The following is a 22,296-nucleotide window of genomic DNA, read 5'->3' as shown; positions in this document are numbered from 1 at the left end:
CAGCAATGATGCTACCAGCACAGATCACTGTAGTGAAATGTGCAGGGCATGCAAAGGTTGCCATAGGCAATATTCAGCTGTTGCATGTGCTAAGAATGCCGCTTTGTAGTCAAGAGTTTCCTTAATGGATGAATTTTGCATGTGTGTCAGCAGAAGTGTCAGAGTGTGTATTCACAATTAATGATCTCCTTTCAAAACAAGCTTCTGAGGCTGAGATGAAACTGCAGAAGAAGAAAGGATGTTATCAAGAAGTTGATGGCCTGTAGAAATTTGTGGATGGAAGAATAGACTGCACTGCCAGAAATATATGACCACTGATTACTTATGTACTCATGGCATGATGCATATTGATTTTATGTGATAGATTTAACACAATTACAGAAATGTCAATAAGAACACTCACTTGGCTGATGACAGAGGAGACGTGGATGTTTGCTTGGCCAACAGCAGAGCACAATGCCACGACACAATGCTGAGAAAGGTTTAGTACATCCGCCCATGCCAACAGTTTCTCACTGATATAGCCGTACGGAAAGATTACATGTATGAGGTCTGAGAATGGTGCAGTATTCAAGGGACAGAATTACAGGGAACTACTCAGTAAAAGTGGGATTAAACATCAGACTTTAGCTCCATACTTGCCACAACAAAGTGGTGCAGCTGAGCAAAATTGGCACACTCTGTTTGACTAGGTGTATGCTAATAGAGAATGAGCTACCAAAAGAGATTCTGCAGTGCAGACAGAATGTGTTTACACTGGCGTCAATTGAAAGCCCAGTGCATCTCATACAGACGCTGCTTGTGAGACGCTGAAGGGTGTGACAAAGCGTCACTGGGAATGAAAACGAGTTGGTTGACTTTGTCTGGGGAATATCAGTGTAAACTTCTGCTTCATTCTTTGGCTCTTCTGGCAGCAGCACAGCGTCTCAACCTCCCCTCTGGCACTGTGGTCATGGGAATGTCCTGAAACTTTATAAGATTCTCAATGAAATCATGAATGTAGCCAGTAATATGTGTGACCACAGGACCTCTGACATAATAAATGAGAAAAATCTGACTAATCCAAATAAAATAGTTCATATAAGAACTATTTACCTCTCTTTCTTTCTGGTTTAATAATAGCTAGTTTCATTGTTTTCTGGACAAAATGATCATGCAGGATCCATAGTCTGTGAACTATTAGTGTTTACTGTTCACAATGTTTCTGTTTGTAGCTCACCCTCAAAGAAAAGAAGAGATTTGATATGAACAGATTTGTCCATGTTTATTGTGTGCTTATTCACTTATTCGTGGTGTGTGCACTAAGTTTGTTGTTTTAAGTGTCGTGCCAAAAAGTGATTGTCTGGTCTAAACGGTCATAATATGCAGATACACACAACTGCGTTATAACGTAGGCCTAATTATAGCTTCAAAAGTTTAACATTTATCACGTAACGGCAATTACGTGATAGATATGTCTCTGTGCTTGGTATGTCTGATGACTTTGTGTTGCCCTGTCTTTGGAAATTAGACTGTAAATTAGAAATTAGATGGGTTTTCAATAAAGATATGATAACTTTTGCAACGATCCTCGTGACTGCATTGTTTTTTATCTGATCTGGGCCTTTCATAGTATTTGCTTCCCATGTTTGGATGTGTTTTACAGTTTTCAATCAGTTTTCACCTGTCAAAAACTGATTGAAGGCATAGTATAGTTACTCAAAGGTGTTTTCTGCCTAAATATGACTTGATCTCATTCATAAGCTTCATAATATAAACAATAGAGCTCACAGGACAACTTAAAATTCTTTTTAAGGATCATTACAACACAAAATGGGCTTTTTCACCTGCCAAAAATTGATTGACGGACAAATATCGTTACTCAAAGGTGATTTCTGTCTAAATATGACTGGATCTCATTCATAAGCTTCATAATATAAAGATCTGAGCTCACAGGGCAGCTTGGAATTCGTTTAAAGGACCATTACAACACAAAATGGGCTTTTTCACCTGCCAAAAATTGATTGCAGCTCATTCCTTGTAACTTAAACATGTTTTCTGCCTTAAAATGACTGGTCTTTACCCTGAAGCATCATATGTGACAGATTACTTCTTGTCAGACAGATCACTTTTTGGCATGACACCGGCCCTGACACAGAAATACATGATGGATCATTTCACAGAAATAACTCTAATAAAACAAAATCCATATATAAGTTGATATGTAGCAGTTTGTTGAGTCTTTTCCTGTCCCTCAGACACAGACTGCACAGAAGAATGCCATCACACTGCAAAGAGACTTTGACCTCTGTCCGCTTTATTGTTGAGGTGAACACGCAGGTATTTGTATTTTGACATTTTAATTAGGGGTGGGCGATATATCGAATATACTCGATATATCGCGGCTTGTTCTACGTGAGATGTATGAAATGACTATATCGCGACCATCGAGTACTTGTCATGTAAATGTTTTAAGCCGTCGGCATTTAATTCTCGGAGTTTTGCCTGTGTCACTCCTGGTGCTGCTCACAGCACGCAGCACACTGCCCCGCCCACCCAGAAAAATCCCCTGCGCGCATGCGTACTTTTTGTAACAGGTGAGGAGAGACGTGAAGAGCCCGAGCGAGTTAATTGAAGATGGAGACGGACGACTTGGTTCCGAAGAAAAACAACTGCGGTCACGCCAGCCGTCTCTCGTTTTCGCGTGGTCACGTCAGCTGCTCCAATATTTTCAAGTGCGCCCTTATTGCCGACTTTATGGCAAATACTTTGAGAAAACTGGGAAAGTCAGCGCTAGCTTACTGCAGCGTGTGGACACTTCCGGTTTTCAAAATAAGACGTGGGTGTTAAATTTATTAAAGGTTTATTTATAAAATATGAAGAATGGTTAAAATGTGATTTAAAAAAGTGTGTCTCATAAGCCAAGTATGATCCTGCACTGCTTCAGTGCTCATATGTACATTATGAAATATATTAAAAATTCATAAAAAATATGACAATGCTATCAAGGTATTATTATTATTTATTAGAAATAAACAATACAAAACAACAACAACAAAAATATTGAGATATATATCGTGTATCGCGATATAGCTTAAAAATATCGAGATATTGGTTACAGGCCATATCGTGCAGCCCTAATTTTAATCGAGAGTCACAAACATTTCAATGTATTCATAATGTTTACTGATGACGTCACTCGCGATAACCCGGAAGAGAAGCCTCTGCGCCGCGTACGTCACGTCATGGAGGAAGATGTCTGAACAGAGGTGTGATTGTTCCGTCCTGCCTGACACACCGCTCGACACTCGGCTTGTTCCAGAGAGTGAGCAGCGAGGATAAGGGCCGTAGTCAAGCTGCCTTAGTAACGGAATGTCGTTTCAAACACAAGCCACAGTCGGTTATTCGCTGAATTTCGTCCCACAGACGTCGGACGATGCTAAACGTCTTACCAACTAGTCGTAGTTAGTGTGTTTGTGTGTTTGTGTGTGTGTGTCCACTCTATCAGCCGTCCAGCTACCTGACAGTCGGCGGATTTATCCGCAAACCGAACGCCAGGTGTGAAGCAGCCAGGTAGCATCAGGAGACGGCGGTGACAGCCACGTCAGCTAACAGTAACTAACGTTAGCTCGTATTTCACCGGTCTGTTAGCGCGTCTGTGCGGGTTTAGTCTTGTGTTCTTATTATCCAACAAAAAGAGGACGTTTATCCGCGACAATGGCTCCGATGGGTATCCGACTGTCACCGCTCGGTGTGGCGGTGTTCTGCCTGCTTGGAGTCGGCGTCATCTACCACCTGTACGCGGGGGTCATCTCCAACCGCTTCGCTGCTTTCAGGTGAGACTCCTCATTACAACACATGTTATATGACTTTATCTGACGGTGTGAGTACAGTTACTGTGTCAGCTGCATGAGGAGAACTATGAGTGATGTAACTACAAGTTATATGACAAGATACTGCAGCAGGTTACCAGGCATGTTGGAACTATTTTTTGAGAGGTGCTGCAAATATTGGGTCAGACCAGACCTTTCATAGTACAACACTCAGCAGCACATGACCAGAATACATCGCTCTCAAACACAAATACAAGATAAGTTTAAGCCACCTCTAAAAACTATTGACAGAAAGCTCTGGTGCCACATAACACAAACAAGGCGCTGGTGACAACGGTCTGCACCACTTCCTCCACCTGCCTTACAGTTTAGATGCGGTTTCAACATTGAAGTATGTGAAAAGGCAAGTCAGAGATATCCTTAAAAATACATTAAATATGTTGGAGAATAGTTGCTGAAAACATGTGAAAATACTTTGAACCATATATCACTGAAATGTGGAGTTAAGAGGTTCAAACAGTTTTTGTGGGCGGTCCTTAAAGGGTGGCTCGATGACACGCTAAGGCCACCCTGAGCATACCCCTGCACCCCAAGCAGAGAGATAGAGATGAATGAATCTCGCTCAGAGTGTTTCAAAGTTACATGTTTCAGTCGCTTCAAAATGACTGCTTGACTGCTACCACGAGTGGGCGTGGTGCATTCAGAGGACACGCCCCCACAGTCCTGGAGCAGAGTTAATTTTTACCTGATTTTGACACTTAATTTCATAAACCTGTGGATATTTTTAATCAATTCAATTTTTTTCTTCTTTGGTCTGACGGGAGAAGAGAAGCTGTCGATGGCTGTTGCAGGTAAACTAGGAAGTGGTGTCAGTTGGATCATAAAACTAAATCCATTTGCATCAGTGATACTGGCCTTTTGCAAGTGTGATATTTGCCAGCAGCCAGTTTTGAATACTATCATCATGGTTGAGGCTTGTGGCTGACTGTAGCTCAACTTTCATTCTTTATTGAATGTTTGTGGTGGGTCTCATAGCTGCCCAATAGGGCTGTGTACTGAACCGTGATACTTAGACTGAAATGTGTCTGTTACATTGAATATTGAAGGCTGTAAAGAACCTAAAGCTGCCACTTAATGTCCGGTCAGAGTGTTATTGTCATCACGGGTGCTGATTTACATATTTTAGCACTTGTATTGAAGCAAAGTCCTTGTACAACTACGGTCGAGGTAGTTTGGCTTCTTTAATGACAAAAAAGGTATGTTTTTTGTGTGTGTGTAAAATGATACCCATCCCCACTGCTAACCCTGATGCGTTAAACCATTATCTGGCTTTCGGTGTTCTGTGGGAAAGACACAGAATCTTTGTGTGTGTGAGATGGGATGTAAGATGATGAATACAAGGACCTCCCACCTCTGTGATGAGACTGATATGGTTTCATCAGGTACTTCTGAGGCTAACACATATCGTGTTGTGTCCCTTCGTGTCTGCAGGCAGAGGAGAAAAGTGGATCTGAGGGACCTGCTGGCTGTCTCAGTGGAGGCTGCAGTACTGGGCGGCAGAGAGGTAAAAACATTCAACTGTTAATTAGGTTTTCCTCGCATAGACATTTAACTCAGGAGCTCACTGCTATGCGAGAACTATAGAGCTCTGTGTTGTGTTTTCTGCTTTGAACTGGGGCTATAAGAACCAGGACGGATGATAGATACCATTCAGGATGTGTCAAACTGTTTTCATTGCTGTTTTAATCTCACACATTCTCGCCTGAACTATAATCATTCATGTAACGTCCCACAATTATTAATTAGAATACTCAAATTTTTATGATTTTACTGATTCAGTTTTCTCTCTTGATTATTGGATGATGATCGGTCCTCACTCACTCCTACTAGTCATCCACATTAATATGTGCTGAGGATCAAAATATTCATTTCATCTCAAGGAATAGTTGACATAGTCACGGGCGGATGTGGCTCAGGAGGTAGAGCGGGTCATCCACCAATCACACTGTCGGCGGTGAAGTGTCCTTGGGCAAAATACTGAATTGCAAATTGCTCCTGAAGGCTGTTCCATCAGTGTGTGGATGCATATGAATGGTTAGCTCCTAAACACGGATGAGCAGGTAGCATGGCAGTCAATGCCATCAGTGTATGAATGTGTGTGAATGATTGAATTTTCTTATCCAACCACAGTTATTAACCACTGTTGTGTTGTGAAGTAGTTGTGCTAATTGAGTGTGCCTGAAAGAGCACACTCTTTATTATCTCTTGGGCTTATTCTTATTCGTCTTCCGTTTCTTCCGTGTTTTTTTTGGCTCGCTTCTCCTCCCAGAGTTTTTGTCGCACATACACAAAACGGGTATCAAAACGACCGGCTCGGCCGGGAATCGATGGCTAAGACTTTTCTAAGAGTTTCGGCAAACGGTTTTGCCAAAAATCCAGAAAAACGAAGCCAAAAAATGAATGGGTGTGTATTGCGAGAACTCTCCAGACCTAGAGTGCGTGATGTCATCGCTAGAGTGGAGAGGGGAGAGAACAATCAGTGAAAAAATAAAACGGATTTCACTACCCTGGCCTCAAATGCCCAGCTACAGACATGATTATCCCCTCAAATGTAGGAAAATTCGAGGTGATCGCAGTGATAACACTGTTGAAGCTGTCTCCTATATAGTTTTGGCTCCATACAGGCTGATTGATCGACTACTCCCGCCAACAGCCTCATAGACTCCAATGTTAAAAAAGGAGCGAAATTTTCTGGAGAAAGGCAGAAGTAACGTTTCTCTCTCTTGCTCCTGAGGGCACATTTCTTCATTTATCGACACAAAACGAATATGTAAAACGATCAGGAAGGTCTCATCGTGCCTCAGGTTAAGCCGGTTCAATGATTGGAATTACGGTTTGGCCAAAAGTCCTTCCTTTTCGAGAGGAGTTCTCAGCATTTTCTCTCAGTCTCTAACTGACATTCTAACAGGTGCAGATCAGCTGCTGCTGATTAGGTCCTGGTTGCTTGGCAACCTCAGCCTGCGTGAAGGAGAAGAGGGGGGAGGGGCCACCAGAAGCCGAGCGGCAGCCATTTTAGTAGTTCTTGGCACTTAATTTGAACTTGTCTGTCTAAAATGGCAGACAGAGACAGCAGAGCAGCTAGCTCGTTAACATGCTAATGATAATTACCATTAGCCACTAGGAATTAAATACATGCTAATATTAACATGGTAATGCCAACATGGTAATGTTAATTGCTAGTGCATCAGCGTTAACATGCTAATGCTAACATGCTAATGCTAACATGCTAATGCTAACATGCTAATGTTAACATGCTAATGCTAACATGACAATGCTAACATGTTAATGTTAACTGTTAGCCCATCAGCGTTAACATGCTAATGGTAACATGCTAATGCTAACATGCTAATGTTAACTGTTAGCCCATCAGCGCTAACATGCTAATGTTAAAATGCGAATGCTAACATGCTAATGTTAACATGCGAATGCTAACATGCTAATGTTAACATGCTAATGCTAACATGCTAATGCTAACTGCTAGCCCATCAGCGTTAACATGCTAATGTTAACATGTTAATGTTATCATGCTAATGTTAATTGTTAGCGCATCACCGTTAAAATGCTAATGCTAACATGCTAATGTTAACATGTTAATGCTAACATAGTAATGATAACATGGTAATGCCAACATGTTAATGTTAACATGCTAAAGCTAACATGCCAATGCTAACATGCTAATGTTAACTGTTAGCCCATCAGCGCTAACATGCTAATGGTAACATGCCAATGTTAACTGTTAGCACATCAGCGCTAACATGCTAATGCTAACATGCTAATGTTAACTGCTAGTGCATCAGCGCTAACATGCTAATGGTAAAATGCCAATGGTAACTGCTAGCCCATCAGTGTTAACATGCTAATGGTAACATGCTAATGCTAACATGCTAATGTTAACTGTTAGCCTATCAGCACATCAGCGCTAACATGCTAATGTTACCATGCTAATGTTAACTGTTAGCCCATCAGCGCTAACATGCTAATGCTAAAATGCGAATACTAACATGCTAATATTAACATGCTAATGTTAACATGCTAATGTTAACTGCTAGCCCATCAGCGTTAACATGTTAATGTTAACATGCTAATGTTAACATGTTAATGTTAACATGCTAATGTTAACTGCTAGCCCATCAGTGTTAACATGCTAATACTAACATGCTAATGCTAACATGCTAATGCTAACTGCTAGTCCATCATTGTTAACATGCTAATGCTAAAATGCTAATGCTAATTGCTAGCACGTAAGCGCTAGCTGCTCCTGTGTCTAAATAAACATGTTAAAAATGACTGTTTGAGGTGTGCTTTTTGAATACAGACCCCCAGCAACAGCCCACTCGTCACTCTCAAAATTTCTTTTCTAGTACTAAATTTGCTGAGCAGTGTCGACGGGGCCAGAGTCAGGCACACTCAAAATTTCTTTAGAAATTTTTCTAGTTATTGTTTTATTGTCTCTAAAGCTCCAACATGTTCTCTGTAATCGGTGTATAAATACCATGACCCAGTCCTGCCTGTGTCATTTAACACCATTAGCATTAGAGTTTTCAATGTGTAGGAAAGGATGAGGTGAGGTGATCTTCATCGTCATGGTAACAACGGACAACACGTGGCTATGACACTGTCACAGTTTGGTTAAGTTTAGATGTAAGTTAAATATGTTACATGAGTGAGTTACATGGAATACGCACACCGCTGTCTCCTGTGTGAAAGTATTGTGTTCACCTCCATATGACACTGGCTCTGCCCACAATTTGTCCTTTTATTGATATGAACTTGAATTGTGTCAGCATGTGGGATGTAAGTTGCTTATTATATTTCCCAGGTGAAGTTGGTGCGTGAACAAAATGGCCTGAAGGAGAAGTCAAAGGGCCATACGAGGGAGGGAGCCAGCGAGCCTCTGACCATGGGTGACCTGCAGTCTCATAGAAAGATGTTTAACCTCATAAAGAACACCTTTCCTGAAGTCACGGTGAGCACGACCAATGTTAAAGAAGTCTCCTTTCCTCTGCACAGTGTGTCATTGTTGCTGCACTCAGTCATTAATTGTTTACTGTGGAAACTCCAGTGATGTTGTTGCACTTGTTTGGTAGGTCAAGGAACTGAATCACAACCAGTTAATAAGACAGTTAAATTACATAGAAAATGTCAAAGCAACAAAACTATAAACTGCAGAACTCTTAAGGCTTTATTTTTTATGTTAGAGGGAGACCTTCATTCCTGTACTCGCTTAAGTTTGATTTGAGTCATCCTGGTAAGACCTGAGAGACCTTCACATACAAATAATTTGAAATATGTAGGAATCATAATTCTGTGGGCATGTGCTTGTTTTCAGGTGAACAGTGAGGAACATGACAACATGGTGGACAAGGTAACCTGGAGCCGGGACATTCCAGCTGACATACTAGAAAAGATAGAAGGGGGGAAGGACGTCCCTCCTGAGGCCCTCACAGTGTGGATCGATCCTCTAGATGCTACAAAGGAATACACAGGTGTGCTTGTCACTGAAGTTAGATGACGTCTTGGACAATATGTCCATCTGTCACTGAGGCTTTGACTTGTCTTCACAGACGATGTAGAGCACAGTGTAAGTTTAAAAGAAGCTTAGAAGGATACATGATGTTTGGTGGCCAGACTTGTTTCAAAGGTATTATGAATGGAAGGTTGACTAAACGTGCACAGCCCTTTGCAGCATCGCCCTCTAATTATTTATCCAGTTACTCTCAGACAGCCGGGATCTGTCCGATACAGCTTCTGTTTACTCTGACAGCATCACATCCAGCCAGAAAGATTTGTAAAAGCATCTTTTTCTCTCTGTTGCAGACTCAAACTGTGTTTTTCTTGTGGTCTCCTGAGTGTATAAATTCTACTATAATGTTTAGTAGCATTATTATTCTGTATTAAAAACAGCGGCTCAGTGTGTGTGGGGGAATCATCTTTTAAAAATGATGAAATAAGCCGCTGAGCTGTTGTCATTAACATGGATTTATGTTGATTCGTCATAAAATAATGATTTTCTCTCGGCAGTGCAGCAGCAGCCTGCTGGTTAACATGCAGCGTTTATAAGCCTGGATTAAATCATTTATTTCTGTTGTCTGCAGCAGGAGGAGAAAATATGTAAATGAGAACAACTAAATGGAGAATTCAGCTGTAATGAAGGTGATCTTGGAGAGAGAGAGCAGGAGACTGAAGGGAGTTGGTCGATGTATTCTATCACACAGCTGCCGTTAATCTGTATTCAAGTAGATTTAGTTTAACGATGTTGAGATTATAAAATAATGATGACATCAGCTGGGATGTCTGCTCATTTCTCAATAGATGTTTGTTGCAAGAGATTTCATTAGTTCCTCAGTTGTTTCACATCACCACACAAAGTTCTTCACAAAAATGAAACTGTGTGGACACAAGTCGTTTTCACCACGAAATGTCATTTCAAAAATACTAACACTCCATGACGTTAGTCGTTTTACTGGATGAACTGAAAGTTGGCCGTTCATTTTCTGGTGCAACCAAAATAACTGTCAAACATTTGGGTATTAAAACACACATATTCAACCTTTTGTCACCCATTAGTTCTCTGAATGGGAAGATCTCGGCTAAAATAACCAAGCAGCAAAACAAGTAACCCTTCATTAAATTCACGTCTCTCTCTCACACACACCAAAGCTGGAGAGAGAAAAGAGAATATATTAACTAAAATGCGATGACTTCTCATTGACTAAAAGGATGAAGGATAAAATTTGACTATAACTAAGATGAACTTCATCTTAAGATGACAAAAGCTGCTCTGACACAGATCTCAATGTTTTTGTCTTTGACTCTTGTTCAAGAACTCAGCACACAACCACATTAACAATAACAGACTATTTTCCTCATCCATAGATGACCTTCTTTAGCTTAAATAAAGGGTAAAGACAGCACAAACCGTTTATAGTATATAGTCTATAGTGATGTGTAACTATTTTAATGCCTCATCATTTGGTATTCTTGTGGCCCTGGACCACATACTCAGTGGCCTGGAACTGGATCTGTCCTGGTTTACAGGTTTGGGCCAGTTTCCAAATTCATGTGTACCTGTTTACTGTGACATTGAGTTGGACCAGTTGTTCTTCTTCACTGCTCTCCTTTATTCATCGTTGATTTCTCCTGCTCCCACACATGGTCTCTTTTTCCATCATTCTTCTTGACCCTCTCTGTATCTGCTTATCTTTCTCTCTTCACAGAGAATCTGGTGAAGTATGTGACCACAATGGTCTGTGTGGCTCTAGAGGGTAAACCCGTCATCGGGGTGATACACCAGCCTTTCACTGGGTTCACTGGTAAGTGTGTGTGTGTGCTTCCACTCCTTTCTTGTCTGTGTTAAACAACTTTTGAACAGAACATGGTTAGACACTTTATGGTAGCCCACAAATCTGTAATTTTTGTTGACATAAATACTATCTCTGTTTTGTGAAAACAAACCTAACCTAACCTTCGCTCTCTCTGGTCTCTCCTTCAGCCTGGGCGTTTGTAGGTCAGGGTTCAAACATGCGTCCCAGGTCGTCGTACAGTGTCAACCCTCCAACGATGATTGTATCACGTTCTCACGCTGGAGAAGTGAAAAGTTTCATTCAGGATGCGTTTGGAAACAGCTCATCAGTCATAGCAGCAGGTGGAGCAGGTGAGCAGAGAATTCTTTGACATATACAGACGTGTGTTCATTCTGGCGTTGACATTTGACATCTCAGGATGCATTTTTCCTCCCAATGTATGTGCACATGTTCATAATAAGAGCTTGTTAAACAGGTTTTCACTGTGGGCCGCACAGTGGATGTTGAAGTGTGAGATAAGTCTGACAGAGCTGAGTCAGCAGACTTAAGTCTGAGTGTGAAGAGTGATTCTCTGCCAACTGTGAGCTCTGGTACTCTTCTGATCTATTATTTGTCATGTGACTTTTCCTCAATCATTAGCTGAATGTTGGAGCATGTTGTACCTTCAGTTTGACAATAAATAACCGGGCTGCAATTTGGCTGGTTTTAAAGGTTTTTGTTAGACCTTCATAAATACAGGGATGTGCCGCTGACCACACACATATAAACAGTTCTACACATTCACACATGGTTAAGCTGCCGAGTACATCCAGTCCGACCTGCTGGCCACTGAGCACTTGGGGTTAAGAGTGTCTTAAGAGGGCACCTCATTGGTGGTAATGAGGGAGGGCACACACTGCTTGTCTTCTGTTGGACCGTCCTGGTCCATTGAACCGTTGACTCTCTGTCCATGAACAAATGTCAGCTCTGCCTTGTTTTAAAGGCAGACATGGCTACACAAGATTCATCAGTTTATAAAATAATCAATCAGTCAATCAATCAAAATGACCACAATCGGACAGAAGACGTCTGCCAGCATCTTCCAGCTTTTACACTGCATTTTATATGATACCTCAGCAGCGCAATGTGAGGAGGGAAATCTGCTGAACTCCTGCAAAGCTGGCAGGCTTCATCCTCTTTAGTACCAGATACTCCCAAAAGTGCTGCAAAGAGGTTTATGCCAGTAGAATGTTAATTTTTAGGACTGAATATCAGCACATCATAACACAAATCACGTTGATAATCTCATTTTCTCTCTCTCAGGATATAAAGTCCTGTCACTGCTGGAGATGCCTTCAAGTGATGCAGATTCTATAGACCAGGCAGATGTTTATGTCCACATCACCTTCATTAAGAAATGGGACATCTGCGCTGGAGCAGCACTACTGAATGCACTGGGTAATGTAACAACTGTTATATTCCATGGTTTGGTTTCCTACAACAATGAGACATCTTCACTTTATGAACAGTTATATCAGGATATTACTTCAATTTAAAGCTTGCTTACATTTTTAATAAATATCTAATGTGTGTAGTGTGTTATACTAATAACATGTCATCACAATGATTGTAGGAGGCTATATGACAACCCTAAAGGGAGAGGTCATCGACTACAGTGGAACACCACTCAACAAAGGAGGACTGGTGGCCAGTATTGGTGTGGACCATAAGGCCTTAGTGGAGAAACTACCAGACTGGGACCCTGAGAAGCACTGAGAGACAAACACAGAGCCATTGATAGTTTGGTCACGTTGTGTTAAGGGCAACATGTGGCAGCCTTCTTCAGTAACTAAGAGCGGGCAGCAGACGTAACCAGACCTGAGCGACTCCATCATGGCGGGACACCAAACATCTGCCAATCGAACACAGATTGGATTGACCGTCAGCGACATGTGCCACTGAGCAGGAACCAACATGGCTGCCAATTTAAACTGCAATGGCTCTGAACACACACTTCAGGACATCCGTACATACTTGCAGCTTGGAGAAACGGTACATCATGCATACACACACACACACACACACAGTGAACACTGGACTGCAGTTTGCCAACCCATCTCCGCCCTACAAACCCCCAAGTCGCTTCACTTCCAGAGGACAACAGTATGACTCTAATGTGAAACCTGAGGAGCACAACACTGAACATTACAGCAGTTTCATCTTGTTAAGTCCATCTTCATCTCCTGATATTCCAGAGAAAACACGAGCAAGGAACTCAATGTATTCCAGACTGGCACGGTATCACTGAAATCCACATCAGCTTTGCTCGGTTAGTGAATCGGCCACTTGTCATTATCTGTGAACGGGAAAACATGATGAGCCTCAATGGCCTAAACAATCAATGTACTATGGGTTTACTGATCAACCAGCACAACAGAGCATTTGAGCTTTGGACAGCTCTACTAGAAGGTCATTACAGTAAAAAAAAAAAAAAAAAGTTTAATCCTTTAATAAATAAATACACTACACACAAACAGTCTTTGAAAGTGAACTACGGAAGTGAGAGTGAATTTATTTGTAGACAAATCATGACAAAACCCAGAATCAGGTTTACTAAGTTCTTAATTTTGAAGAAAACAGAAAAGAATGTTTTATCACAGTGAAGTCAAGGTGAAATGGTCAAAACAGAAAATTGTCTAGGTTCTGTCTTATCGTCCTTCCTGTCTGAGACCGTTTTTTGGCTGATTAAACCTATTCTTAAGTTTTGGTGTGGACATGCCATAACTAATGTTTAATTTACTGCTCTAAAAGGTTACACAAACAGCACAATATAACTGCAGGGAGAAGTCGAAGCTCATTTTTAATGAGTCAGAGTGTGCGAAGTCTTTATCGTTTATCTTCCTCAACATCCTGTAAATAAATAAAATGAGTCAGACTGAATTGAATTGAAGTCTTGAAGCAGCGTCACACATCGCTTCCTCTCCACTACACACTGTGTTGGCTGGATCGTTGAGAGCAGAGGATCAGCTGACAGGTCCTGTAGGAACAGACTAAAGACTGGATGGCGGGGTGGTCTTTCCTCTGCTGAGAACAATGTACAAAACAATCCATGCAATGTGTGGATGGACACAGGAGAAAAGCACTTCTGTTTCAGAGGTGTGCTTTCACCGAGAATCGGGTAGAAGTTTAAAGTCATATTGAGGACTGTTTGAACAAGTCTGGACCGGATCACTCCCTCCACCCTGTTCCCAAACCATTTCTGAATATTGTACTGTGCACTATTCAAAGTCATGGATGCAAAAATGACCCGTTATAGTCATATCATGTCAGAGACTGGACTGTACACTGTGTTTACGTACACATGTACTTGCATGGTTTTGTATTTTGAATAACCTTTGGTCCTCTAACTCATCACGTCAGCCTCGATGTCTGCAGACTGCCTGAAGGTCTTTCTGTACCGTCTGCCATAAGAGTGTCGGTCTGTTTAAACTGATGGTTCTACAGCTGACATTCGTGTTGTGTTGAGCAGCTTTTCTTTTTGCTGTGAAACCATATTAAATAGTGGAAAAAAAACTAAACACCAGCAGAATGCGAGCTCATGTCAGATCCTTTTAAAGTGACCTGTTCTCAGTTCAGTTTGTCTCAGCAGCCTTTGGAAAACTGATAAACTTCTATAGATAACAGTGTTCATACGTGTTCTTCCACAGACTGGAGATAAGCCGGTATAAATCTGGATAGTTTAAAAGGGTTATGGCACGAACAGGAAGCAGCTTTCAGTCTCCTGTTGGAGGTTAAAACTTCATGTGCTAAATTTCAGTTTTATGATTTGAGTGCCTTTGATCAGCATGAGCAACAGCACTCTGATAATGATGGCTAATATGCAAGGGTGATGCTGCAATAGCAACTCAATATTAATATTGAAATTACAAATAGAAAACTTGTTTTGTTTGTATGGACGTAAATGCAGGGAGGATTCTACTGATGTGAAGTTGTTTAAAGCCTTTTGTGGCTCCAGGGAGAGCGGTGTGATGACACTCGAGTCAGCGTTGGTTGGTTCTGAAGACTTCAGGTGTAAAAATGAAAAATAAATCGGTGACTAGATGAGAAGGCTCCAGGCCACTAGCAAAAAAAAAAAAAAAACACCCAAATCTCTGACTGGTGGTTGAGGTATTGAGGGGAGGGGGATACATAGAATAAGAAAAAAGATATTTTTGGTTCTGCTACATCGATTTTGATCAACAGTGATTTAGGAGTTCTCTCTTAACAACATGTTAACCAATGTCCACAAACCTGGCATGCTGTTAGAATTTAAGATACCTGGAGGTGATAGTGTCCATTTTGGAACCATTTTAAATTTCTTTTGTTGTGTTTTGTGCATGCGTATGGTACTACCTTTCACTCTGTGCTACCTCTCAAGCTAAGGTAGGCTTTAACTTATTGTCGGCTGGGCCCAGATCAACTGAGGCAGAAGCAGGTCACGACATTGCAATGACTAAAATGACAGAGATAAAAACTAGTGGTGTAGTTAAACTGACTTTTCTATCTGCTTCTAACCACTGATACATAGCAGCAGCATGCAAAGGCTGGTGCAGGAAAAGCCAGTCCTCAAGTAAAAACCTTAACATGAACATTTCCATTCGGCCAAACCGCCTGTGCTCTTACAGATACTCGTTTTAATAGAGGTAACGGATAATGATGGTCATCCTGCCATGTAACATGCTGTTTTATGGCTGTTTATGTGGATTTGTGTGGAGGGTTACTCTGTGTGTGTCTCTCAGTTGATCTGATAAACAGGTTGTTGTGCAGCTGCTCTCTCTCATCCTGCTTTTGTTGTGAATTTCCAATAAAACATCAGTGTGCATGATGGTATGGGCTTTGTCTCCTTTGGTCTTATTGTAGCAGGCAGCTGAAGTGACATCACAGGGTGTATTTAAAGTCCAGTGGTGGAGCATGTTAGAATAGTGCCTAAATACAGTTTTGATTGCAAGATCCACATGAAGGTAGACAAGTATGTCCCTGAGGTGGGGATCTAAACTCAGTTTTTCCAAAAGCTAATTAACAAATATTACACACCGGAAACACTTTGAATTTTTTTTTATTGGATTTTTACAGATCTTCCTTTGTTGCTTTTAGACCTTTGCTGCTGCTTTGACGGGCACCTTAGCTGCTGCAAACAGAAATAAGATGATGGAAAAACACACATCAAAACATTAGGGGTGCAACGATACACAAAATTCACAGTTCGGTTCAATACTTTAGTGTCATGAGAAGAGAAATTTCCAAGCCTTTTTTAACTTTATTGAAATTACCAACATTTGTTTAACTCAAAAGTACAGTTTTTAAATTAAATTTGAGGGTCATACTTTTGGTCATACGAAAACCAAAGTAGTTCCAAATGCCAGATCTGAAGGATGGTGGAGGATCTTCGATTTCAGCAAGCAGCATGTGTCAATTTACACAGACCACCTTGAGTGGGCGGAAGCCAGGCACAGAAAAAGCAAAGAGAAGCCGGTGGATTTTCAAAATAAAATACCCCATGCAAACTGCCGGTCGTAAAAACAGACAGAACCGAAACTAATTAACTACGTAGCATATTTACACAGATAGAAGCATGTTTAGAAGAACATACACCAGGAAAATAACTAAATCTGAGCAAATAAACAAAGTCTGGCGGGCTAAACACTCGCTTCGGCAGTAGTCGAGCGCAGATCCACACAGAGCGCATCATCAGAAGTTATAAATAAATATAAAATAGATAAATAAATATAAAATTGCGTATTGTTTGATTCATAGTGCGTACCGAACCGAGACCACTGTATCGAACGGTTCAATACAGATACATTTATTGTTGCACCCCTACAAAACATGCAATTACACACTGCTGCAGTAGTAAATCTTCTACCCCATTTCACCAGAAACTACAGCTTAGAAATAAATACATCCTGTTTGAGAACTAATATATTTTCAACCACAAACAGTCTACAGTAGTTAGTATCTCTTCAGATGGCTCCTACACGTTTGTTTGTTGCTGTGAAACACTTACACTGAGCTGACAACTTGCTGAGAATAGGCTGCAGAGTGTCCTCAATGTCTTTCCTTTGGGCTCTGTAGTCTGAAACTGTTGAGTGTTTGGCAGTCTGAATCCAGTCTGACTTGGCAGAACAGGCCCGTGTACAGATGTTCTGTGCACAAATTGCAGAAGAGATGAGAAGCACTCAAGCTAATGAGGACAACAAGAACCAAAGAGCAGAAAAGACACTTGTTGGTAATGATAGTCTCATTCATACATTATTATTTATTATTATTATGAAGTTTGTCTAATACTTTGTTTCAATCACAAATACATACATGCCATTGACAGAAAGTGACACATGCACAGTAAAAAACATTTCTAACATTCAAAGAAATATGTTTCATTTGCTCTTACCTATGAAATAATCGTCTTTTGACAGATTGTTTTATTTCATTATATTTAATTATTAAATTTAAAGGTCCAGTATGTCAGATTTTTATATCTACTGATCATGCCTTTCATATCTACTACGGTATCCCAAAAAACCTGAAAGTTGAAGATTTGTCTTGAGACATGATGAGTTCACTTCATAATTCTTTTGAGTTTTATGAACGACCCTGTTGAGAAAAAAATCTGCACCTGAACTACTTGAAATGAAAGGCAGATAGAAAAAGTCTCAGATATTGATTGGCATTTATAGTACTCAGCTGAGTTACACTGCACTGTTCCCTCTCCCCGCTGTGCTGCAGGTAATACTATAATCTAGTGCAGGGCTCCTAGCAACCCAAGCTGAGGAAGTTTGAGATGAGTTCAGTTGATGTTTTGAGTTTAATTTTGAAATATAAAGTATTAAAAATATTTAACGTTGGATAATGACCCTGTCATTCCACCTCTGATGGTCTGTGTCAGATCATCACTGAAGACTTGTTGGAGTTGATGTTAGCTAACATTAGGCTGATACAATCTGTTCTCTTACACCTCCATAGCTAGCTCAAATAGTTTCAGGATCCTGTTTCAAGAGCTAGTTATGGCATTTCCCACCCACACCAGTTGTCTTTGAACGCAACAAAAAGCGCTCTATAAGGCGGACTCTGAATCCAGCGATCACAGTTCAAATCTCGGTGGGACCTGATTTTAACTGATTAGTACCTGAACAGATCTAAAAAGTGGTTCCATGGTGTAATGGTTAGCAGTCTGGACTCTGAATCCAGCGATCTGAGTTCAGATCTCGGTGGGACCTGATTAGTACCTGAACAGATGACAAATCAAGAAGAATGATCAAAATACATTTCATCTAAAGAAAAAGTACTTCATTTCTGGATTTGAAGACGTTTCCTAACCGATGTGACTCAACCAGGGTAAAAATATAATGTGTACCTATGACATTGCCCACAGTTTTCTAAACACCAGTATTGACAGTTCATAGTATTTCCTATCAATGCACTGACGGCATTCTAGCTCAGATTTTGATTACTTGATGACTCACAAGTTTTGATGACTTGCAACTCAACATGACAGAAAAAAAAGACTCTAGACCTTATGACTCAAATGTTTTACCAGAGGTCAGTTGATGTTTTTAGTTTAATTTTGGTATAAAGTATTAAAAATATTCAATGTTGGATAATGACCCTGTCATTCAAACTCCTGATGGTCGGTGTCAGATCATCACTGAAGACTTGTTGGAGTTGATGTTAGCTAACATTAGGCTGATACAATCTGTTCTCTTACACCTCCATAGCTAGCTCAAATAGTTCAGGTCCTGTTTCAAGAGCGTTATGGCATTTCCCATGCACACCGGTTGTCTTTGAACGCAACAAAAAAACGCTTATAAGGCGGACCTGAATCCACGATCACAGTTCAAATCTCGGTGGGACCTGATTTTAACGATTAGTACCGAAACAGACTAAAAGTGGTTCCATGGTTGTAATGGTTCAGCGTCTGGACTCTGAATCCAGCGATTGAGTTCAGATCTCGTGGGACCTGATTAGTACCTGAACAGATGACAAATCAAGAAAGGATTAGATCAAAATAACATTCATTCTAAGAAAAATTACTTCATTTCTGGGATTTTAAGACGTTTCCTAACCGATGTGACTCAACCAGGGTAAAAAATATAATGTGTACCTATGACATTCCACAGTTTTCTAAACACCGTATTGACAGTTCATAGTATTTCCTATCAATGCACTGACGGCATTCTAGCCAGATTTTGATTACTTGAGACTCACAAGTTTTGATTTGACTTGCAACTCAACATGACGAAAAAAAAAGACTCTAGACCTTATGACTCAAATGTTTTACCAGAGGTCGTTGATGTTTTAGTTTAATTTTGAAGTATAATATTAAATATTCAATGTTGGATAATGACCCTGTCATCAAACTCCTGATGGTCGGTGTCAGATCATCACTGAAGACTTGTTGGAGTTGATGTTAGCAACATTAGGCTGATACAATCTGTTCTCTTCACCTCCATAGCTAGCTCAAATAGTTTCAGGATCCTGTTTCAAGAGCTAGTTATGGCATTTCCCATGCACACCGGTTGTCTGTGAACACAACAAAAAGCACTCTATAAGGCGGTTCCATGTTGTAACGGCCTTAGAATGAGCCTTTTTATATCTACCACAGTGGCTCCGAAATATGCAAAAATACACAAGCGTCCCTATCTAGAGCCAGTGTGTAGTTTGTCCATTCTGGGTTTCTACAGAATCCCATATGGTCTAGACGTTTCCTAACCGCCGGACTCAACCAGTGTAAAAATGTAACGTTGTACCTACGACATTGCCCACAGTTTTCTAAACACCAGTATGACAGTTCATAGTATTTTCCCACCCAGACGAGTTGTCTTTGAACGCAACAAAAAGCGCTCTATAAGGCAGACTCTGAATCCAGCGATCACAGTTCAAATCTCGGTGGGACCTGATTTTAACTGATTAGTACCTGAACAGATGAATCAAGAAGAATGATAAATACATTTCATCTAAAGAAAAATACTTCATCTCTGGTTTGAAGACATTTCCTAACCGATGTGACTCAACCGGGTAAAATATAACGTTGTACCTATGACTTGCCCGCAGTTTTTTCTAAAACACCAGTATCGACAGTTCATAGTATTTCCCACCCAGACGAGTTGTCTTTGAACGCAACAAAAGTTCAATCTAAAAAGTGGTTCCATGGTGTGTAATGTTAGCACTCTGGGACTCCTGAATCCAGCGATCCGAGTTCAAATCTCGGTGGGACCTGATTAGTACCTGAACAGATGACAAATCAAGAAGAATGATCAAAATACATTTCATCTGAAGAAAAAGTTCTTCATTTCCTGGATTTGAAGATGTTTCCTAACCGATGTGACTCAACCAGCGTAAAATATAATGTGGTACCTATACATTGCCCACAGTTTTTCTAAACACCAGTATTGACAGTTCATAGTATATTCCTATCAATGCACTGACGGCATTCTAGCTCAGATTTTGATTACTTGATGACTCACAAGTTTTGATGACTTGCAACTCAACATGACAGAAAAAAAAAGACTCTTACCTTATGACTCAAATGTTTACCAGAGTTCAGTTAGTGTGTTCAGTTTAATTTTGAAGTATAAAGTATTAAAAATATTCAACGTTGGATAATGACCCTGTCATTCAAACTCCTGATGGTCTGTGTCAGATCATAACTGAAGACTTGTTGGAGTTGATGTTAGCTAACATTAGGTTGATACAATCTGTTCTCTTACACCTCCATAGCTAGCTCAAATAGTTTCAGGATTCTGTTTCAAGAGCTAGTTATGGCATTTCCCATGCACACCGGTTGTCTGTGAACACAACAAAAAGCACTCTTAAGGCGGTTCCATGTTGTAACGGCCTTAGAATGAGCCTTTTTATATCTACCACAGTGGCTCCGAAATATGCAAAAATACACAAGCGTCCCTATCTAGAGCCAGTGTGTAGTTTGTCCATTCTGGGTTCCTACAGAATCCCATATGGTCTAGACGTTTCCTAACCGATGTGACTCAACCAGGGTAAAAATATAACGTTGTACCTATGACATTGCCCACAGTTTTCTAAACACCAGTATTGACAGTTCATAGTATTTCCCACCCAGACGAGTTGTCTTTGAACGCAACAAAAGTTTAGTCTAAAAAGTGGTTCCATGGTGTAATGGTTAGCACTCTGGACTCTGAATCCAGCGATCCGAGTTCAAATCTCGGTGGGACCTGATTTTAACTGAACAGATGACCAATCAAGAAGAATGATCAAAATACATTTCATCTAAAGAAAAAGTACTTCATCTCTGGTTTGAAGACATTTCCTAACCGATGTGACTCAACCAGGGTAAAAATATAATGTGTCAGATCATCACTGAAGACTTGTTGGAGTTGATGTTAGCTAACATTAGGTTGATACAATCTGTTCTCTTCACACCTCCATAGCTAAGCTCAAATAGTTTCAGGATCCTGTTTCAAGAGCTAGTTATGGCATTTCCCATGCACACCGGTTGTCTGTGAACACAACAAAAAGCACTCTATAAGGCGGTTCCATGTTGTAACGGCCTTAGAATGAGCCTTTTTATATCTACCACAGTGGCTCCGAAATATGCAAAAATACACAAGCGTCCCTATCTAGAGCCAGTGTGTAGTTTGTCCATTCTGGGTTCCTACAGAATCCCATATGGTCTAGACGTTTCCTAACCGCCGTGACTCAACCAGTGTAAAAATATAACGTTGTACCTATGACATTGCCCACAGTTTTCTAAACACCAGTATTGACAGTTCATAGTATTTCCCACCCAGACGAGTTGTCTTTGAACGCAACAAAAAGCGCTCTATAAGGCGGACTCTGAATCCAGCGATCACAGTTCAAATCTCGGTGGGACCTGATTTTAACTGATTAGTACCTGAACAGATGACAAATCAAGAAGAATGATCAAAATACATTTCATCTAAAGAAAAAGTACTTCATCTCTGGTTTGAAGACATTTCCTAACCGATGTGACTCAACCAGTGTAAAAATATAACGTTGTACCTATGACATTGCCCGCAGTTTTCTAAACACCAGTATCGACAGTTCATAGTATTTCCCACCCAGACGAGTTGTCTTTGAACGCAACAAAAGTTCAATCTAAAAAGTGGTTC

General features: G+C 40.6%; 2 protein-coding genes and 2 non-coding genes across 5 annotated transcripts in view; 3 read left to right on the top strand and 1 right to left on the bottom strand.

Moving 5' to 3' along the window:
• Window positions 1–3,190: 3,190 nt before the first annotated feature.
• On the top strand, window positions 3,191–14,744 carry bpnt2 (3'(2'), 5'-bisphosphate nucleotidase 2). The gene is made up of 8 exons (XM_010751217.3): window positions 3,191–3,815; window positions 5,304–5,376; window positions 8,692–8,838; window positions 9,202–9,358; window positions 11,090–11,185; window positions 11,365–11,526; window positions 12,479–12,613; window positions 12,789–14,744. The coding sequence occupies exons 1-8, from the start codon at window positions 3,697–3,699 to the stop codon at window positions 12,929–12,931; spliced, it is 1,032 nt and encodes a 343-aa protein (XP_010749519.1). The 5' UTR covers window positions 3,191–3,696; the 3' UTR covers window positions 12,932–14,744.
• Window positions 13,900–22,296, bottom strand: part of ankrd45 (ankyrin repeat domain 45) — a 13,710-nt gene continuing 5,313 nt past the window's right edge. The window contains exons 4-5 of one of the 2 annotated variants that reach the window (XM_019266768.2): window positions 17,199–17,375; window positions 13,900–16,322 (exon numbers count right to left, since the gene is read on the bottom strand). In XM_019266768.2, coding sequence (XP_019122313.1) covers window positions 16,251–16,322; window positions 17,199–17,375 — 249 coding nt within the window. In that variant the 3' untranslated portion in view covers window positions 13,900–16,250. The remainder of the gene's footprint in view (window positions 16,323–17,198; window positions 17,376–22,296) is intronic. The other variant, XM_019266770.2, reaches the window with a different exon arrangement.
• Window positions 21,309–21,380, top strand: trnaq-cug (transfer RNA glutamine (anticodon CUG)). Its single transcript has one exon. It is a non-coding gene; the product is annotated as a tRNA-Gln (tRNA).
• The window catches only part of trnaq-cug (transfer RNA glutamine (anticodon CUG)), a 72-nt gene continuing 67 nt past the window's right edge, over window positions 22,292–22,296 (top strand). The window contains exon 1 of the tRNA in view: window positions 22,292–22,296. This exon is cut by the window's right edge and continues 67 nt beyond it. This is a non-coding gene — a tRNA (tRNA-Gln).

This window comes from Larimichthys crocea, chromosome X, assembly GCF_000972845.2.
Source record: "Larimichthys crocea isolate SSNF chromosome X, L_crocea_2.0, whole genome shotgun sequence".
Classification (NCBI taxonomy): Eukaryota; Metazoa; Chordata; class Actinopteri; family Sciaenidae; genus Larimichthys; species Larimichthys crocea.
This window is presented reverse-complemented; position numbering and strand designations above follow the sequence as displayed.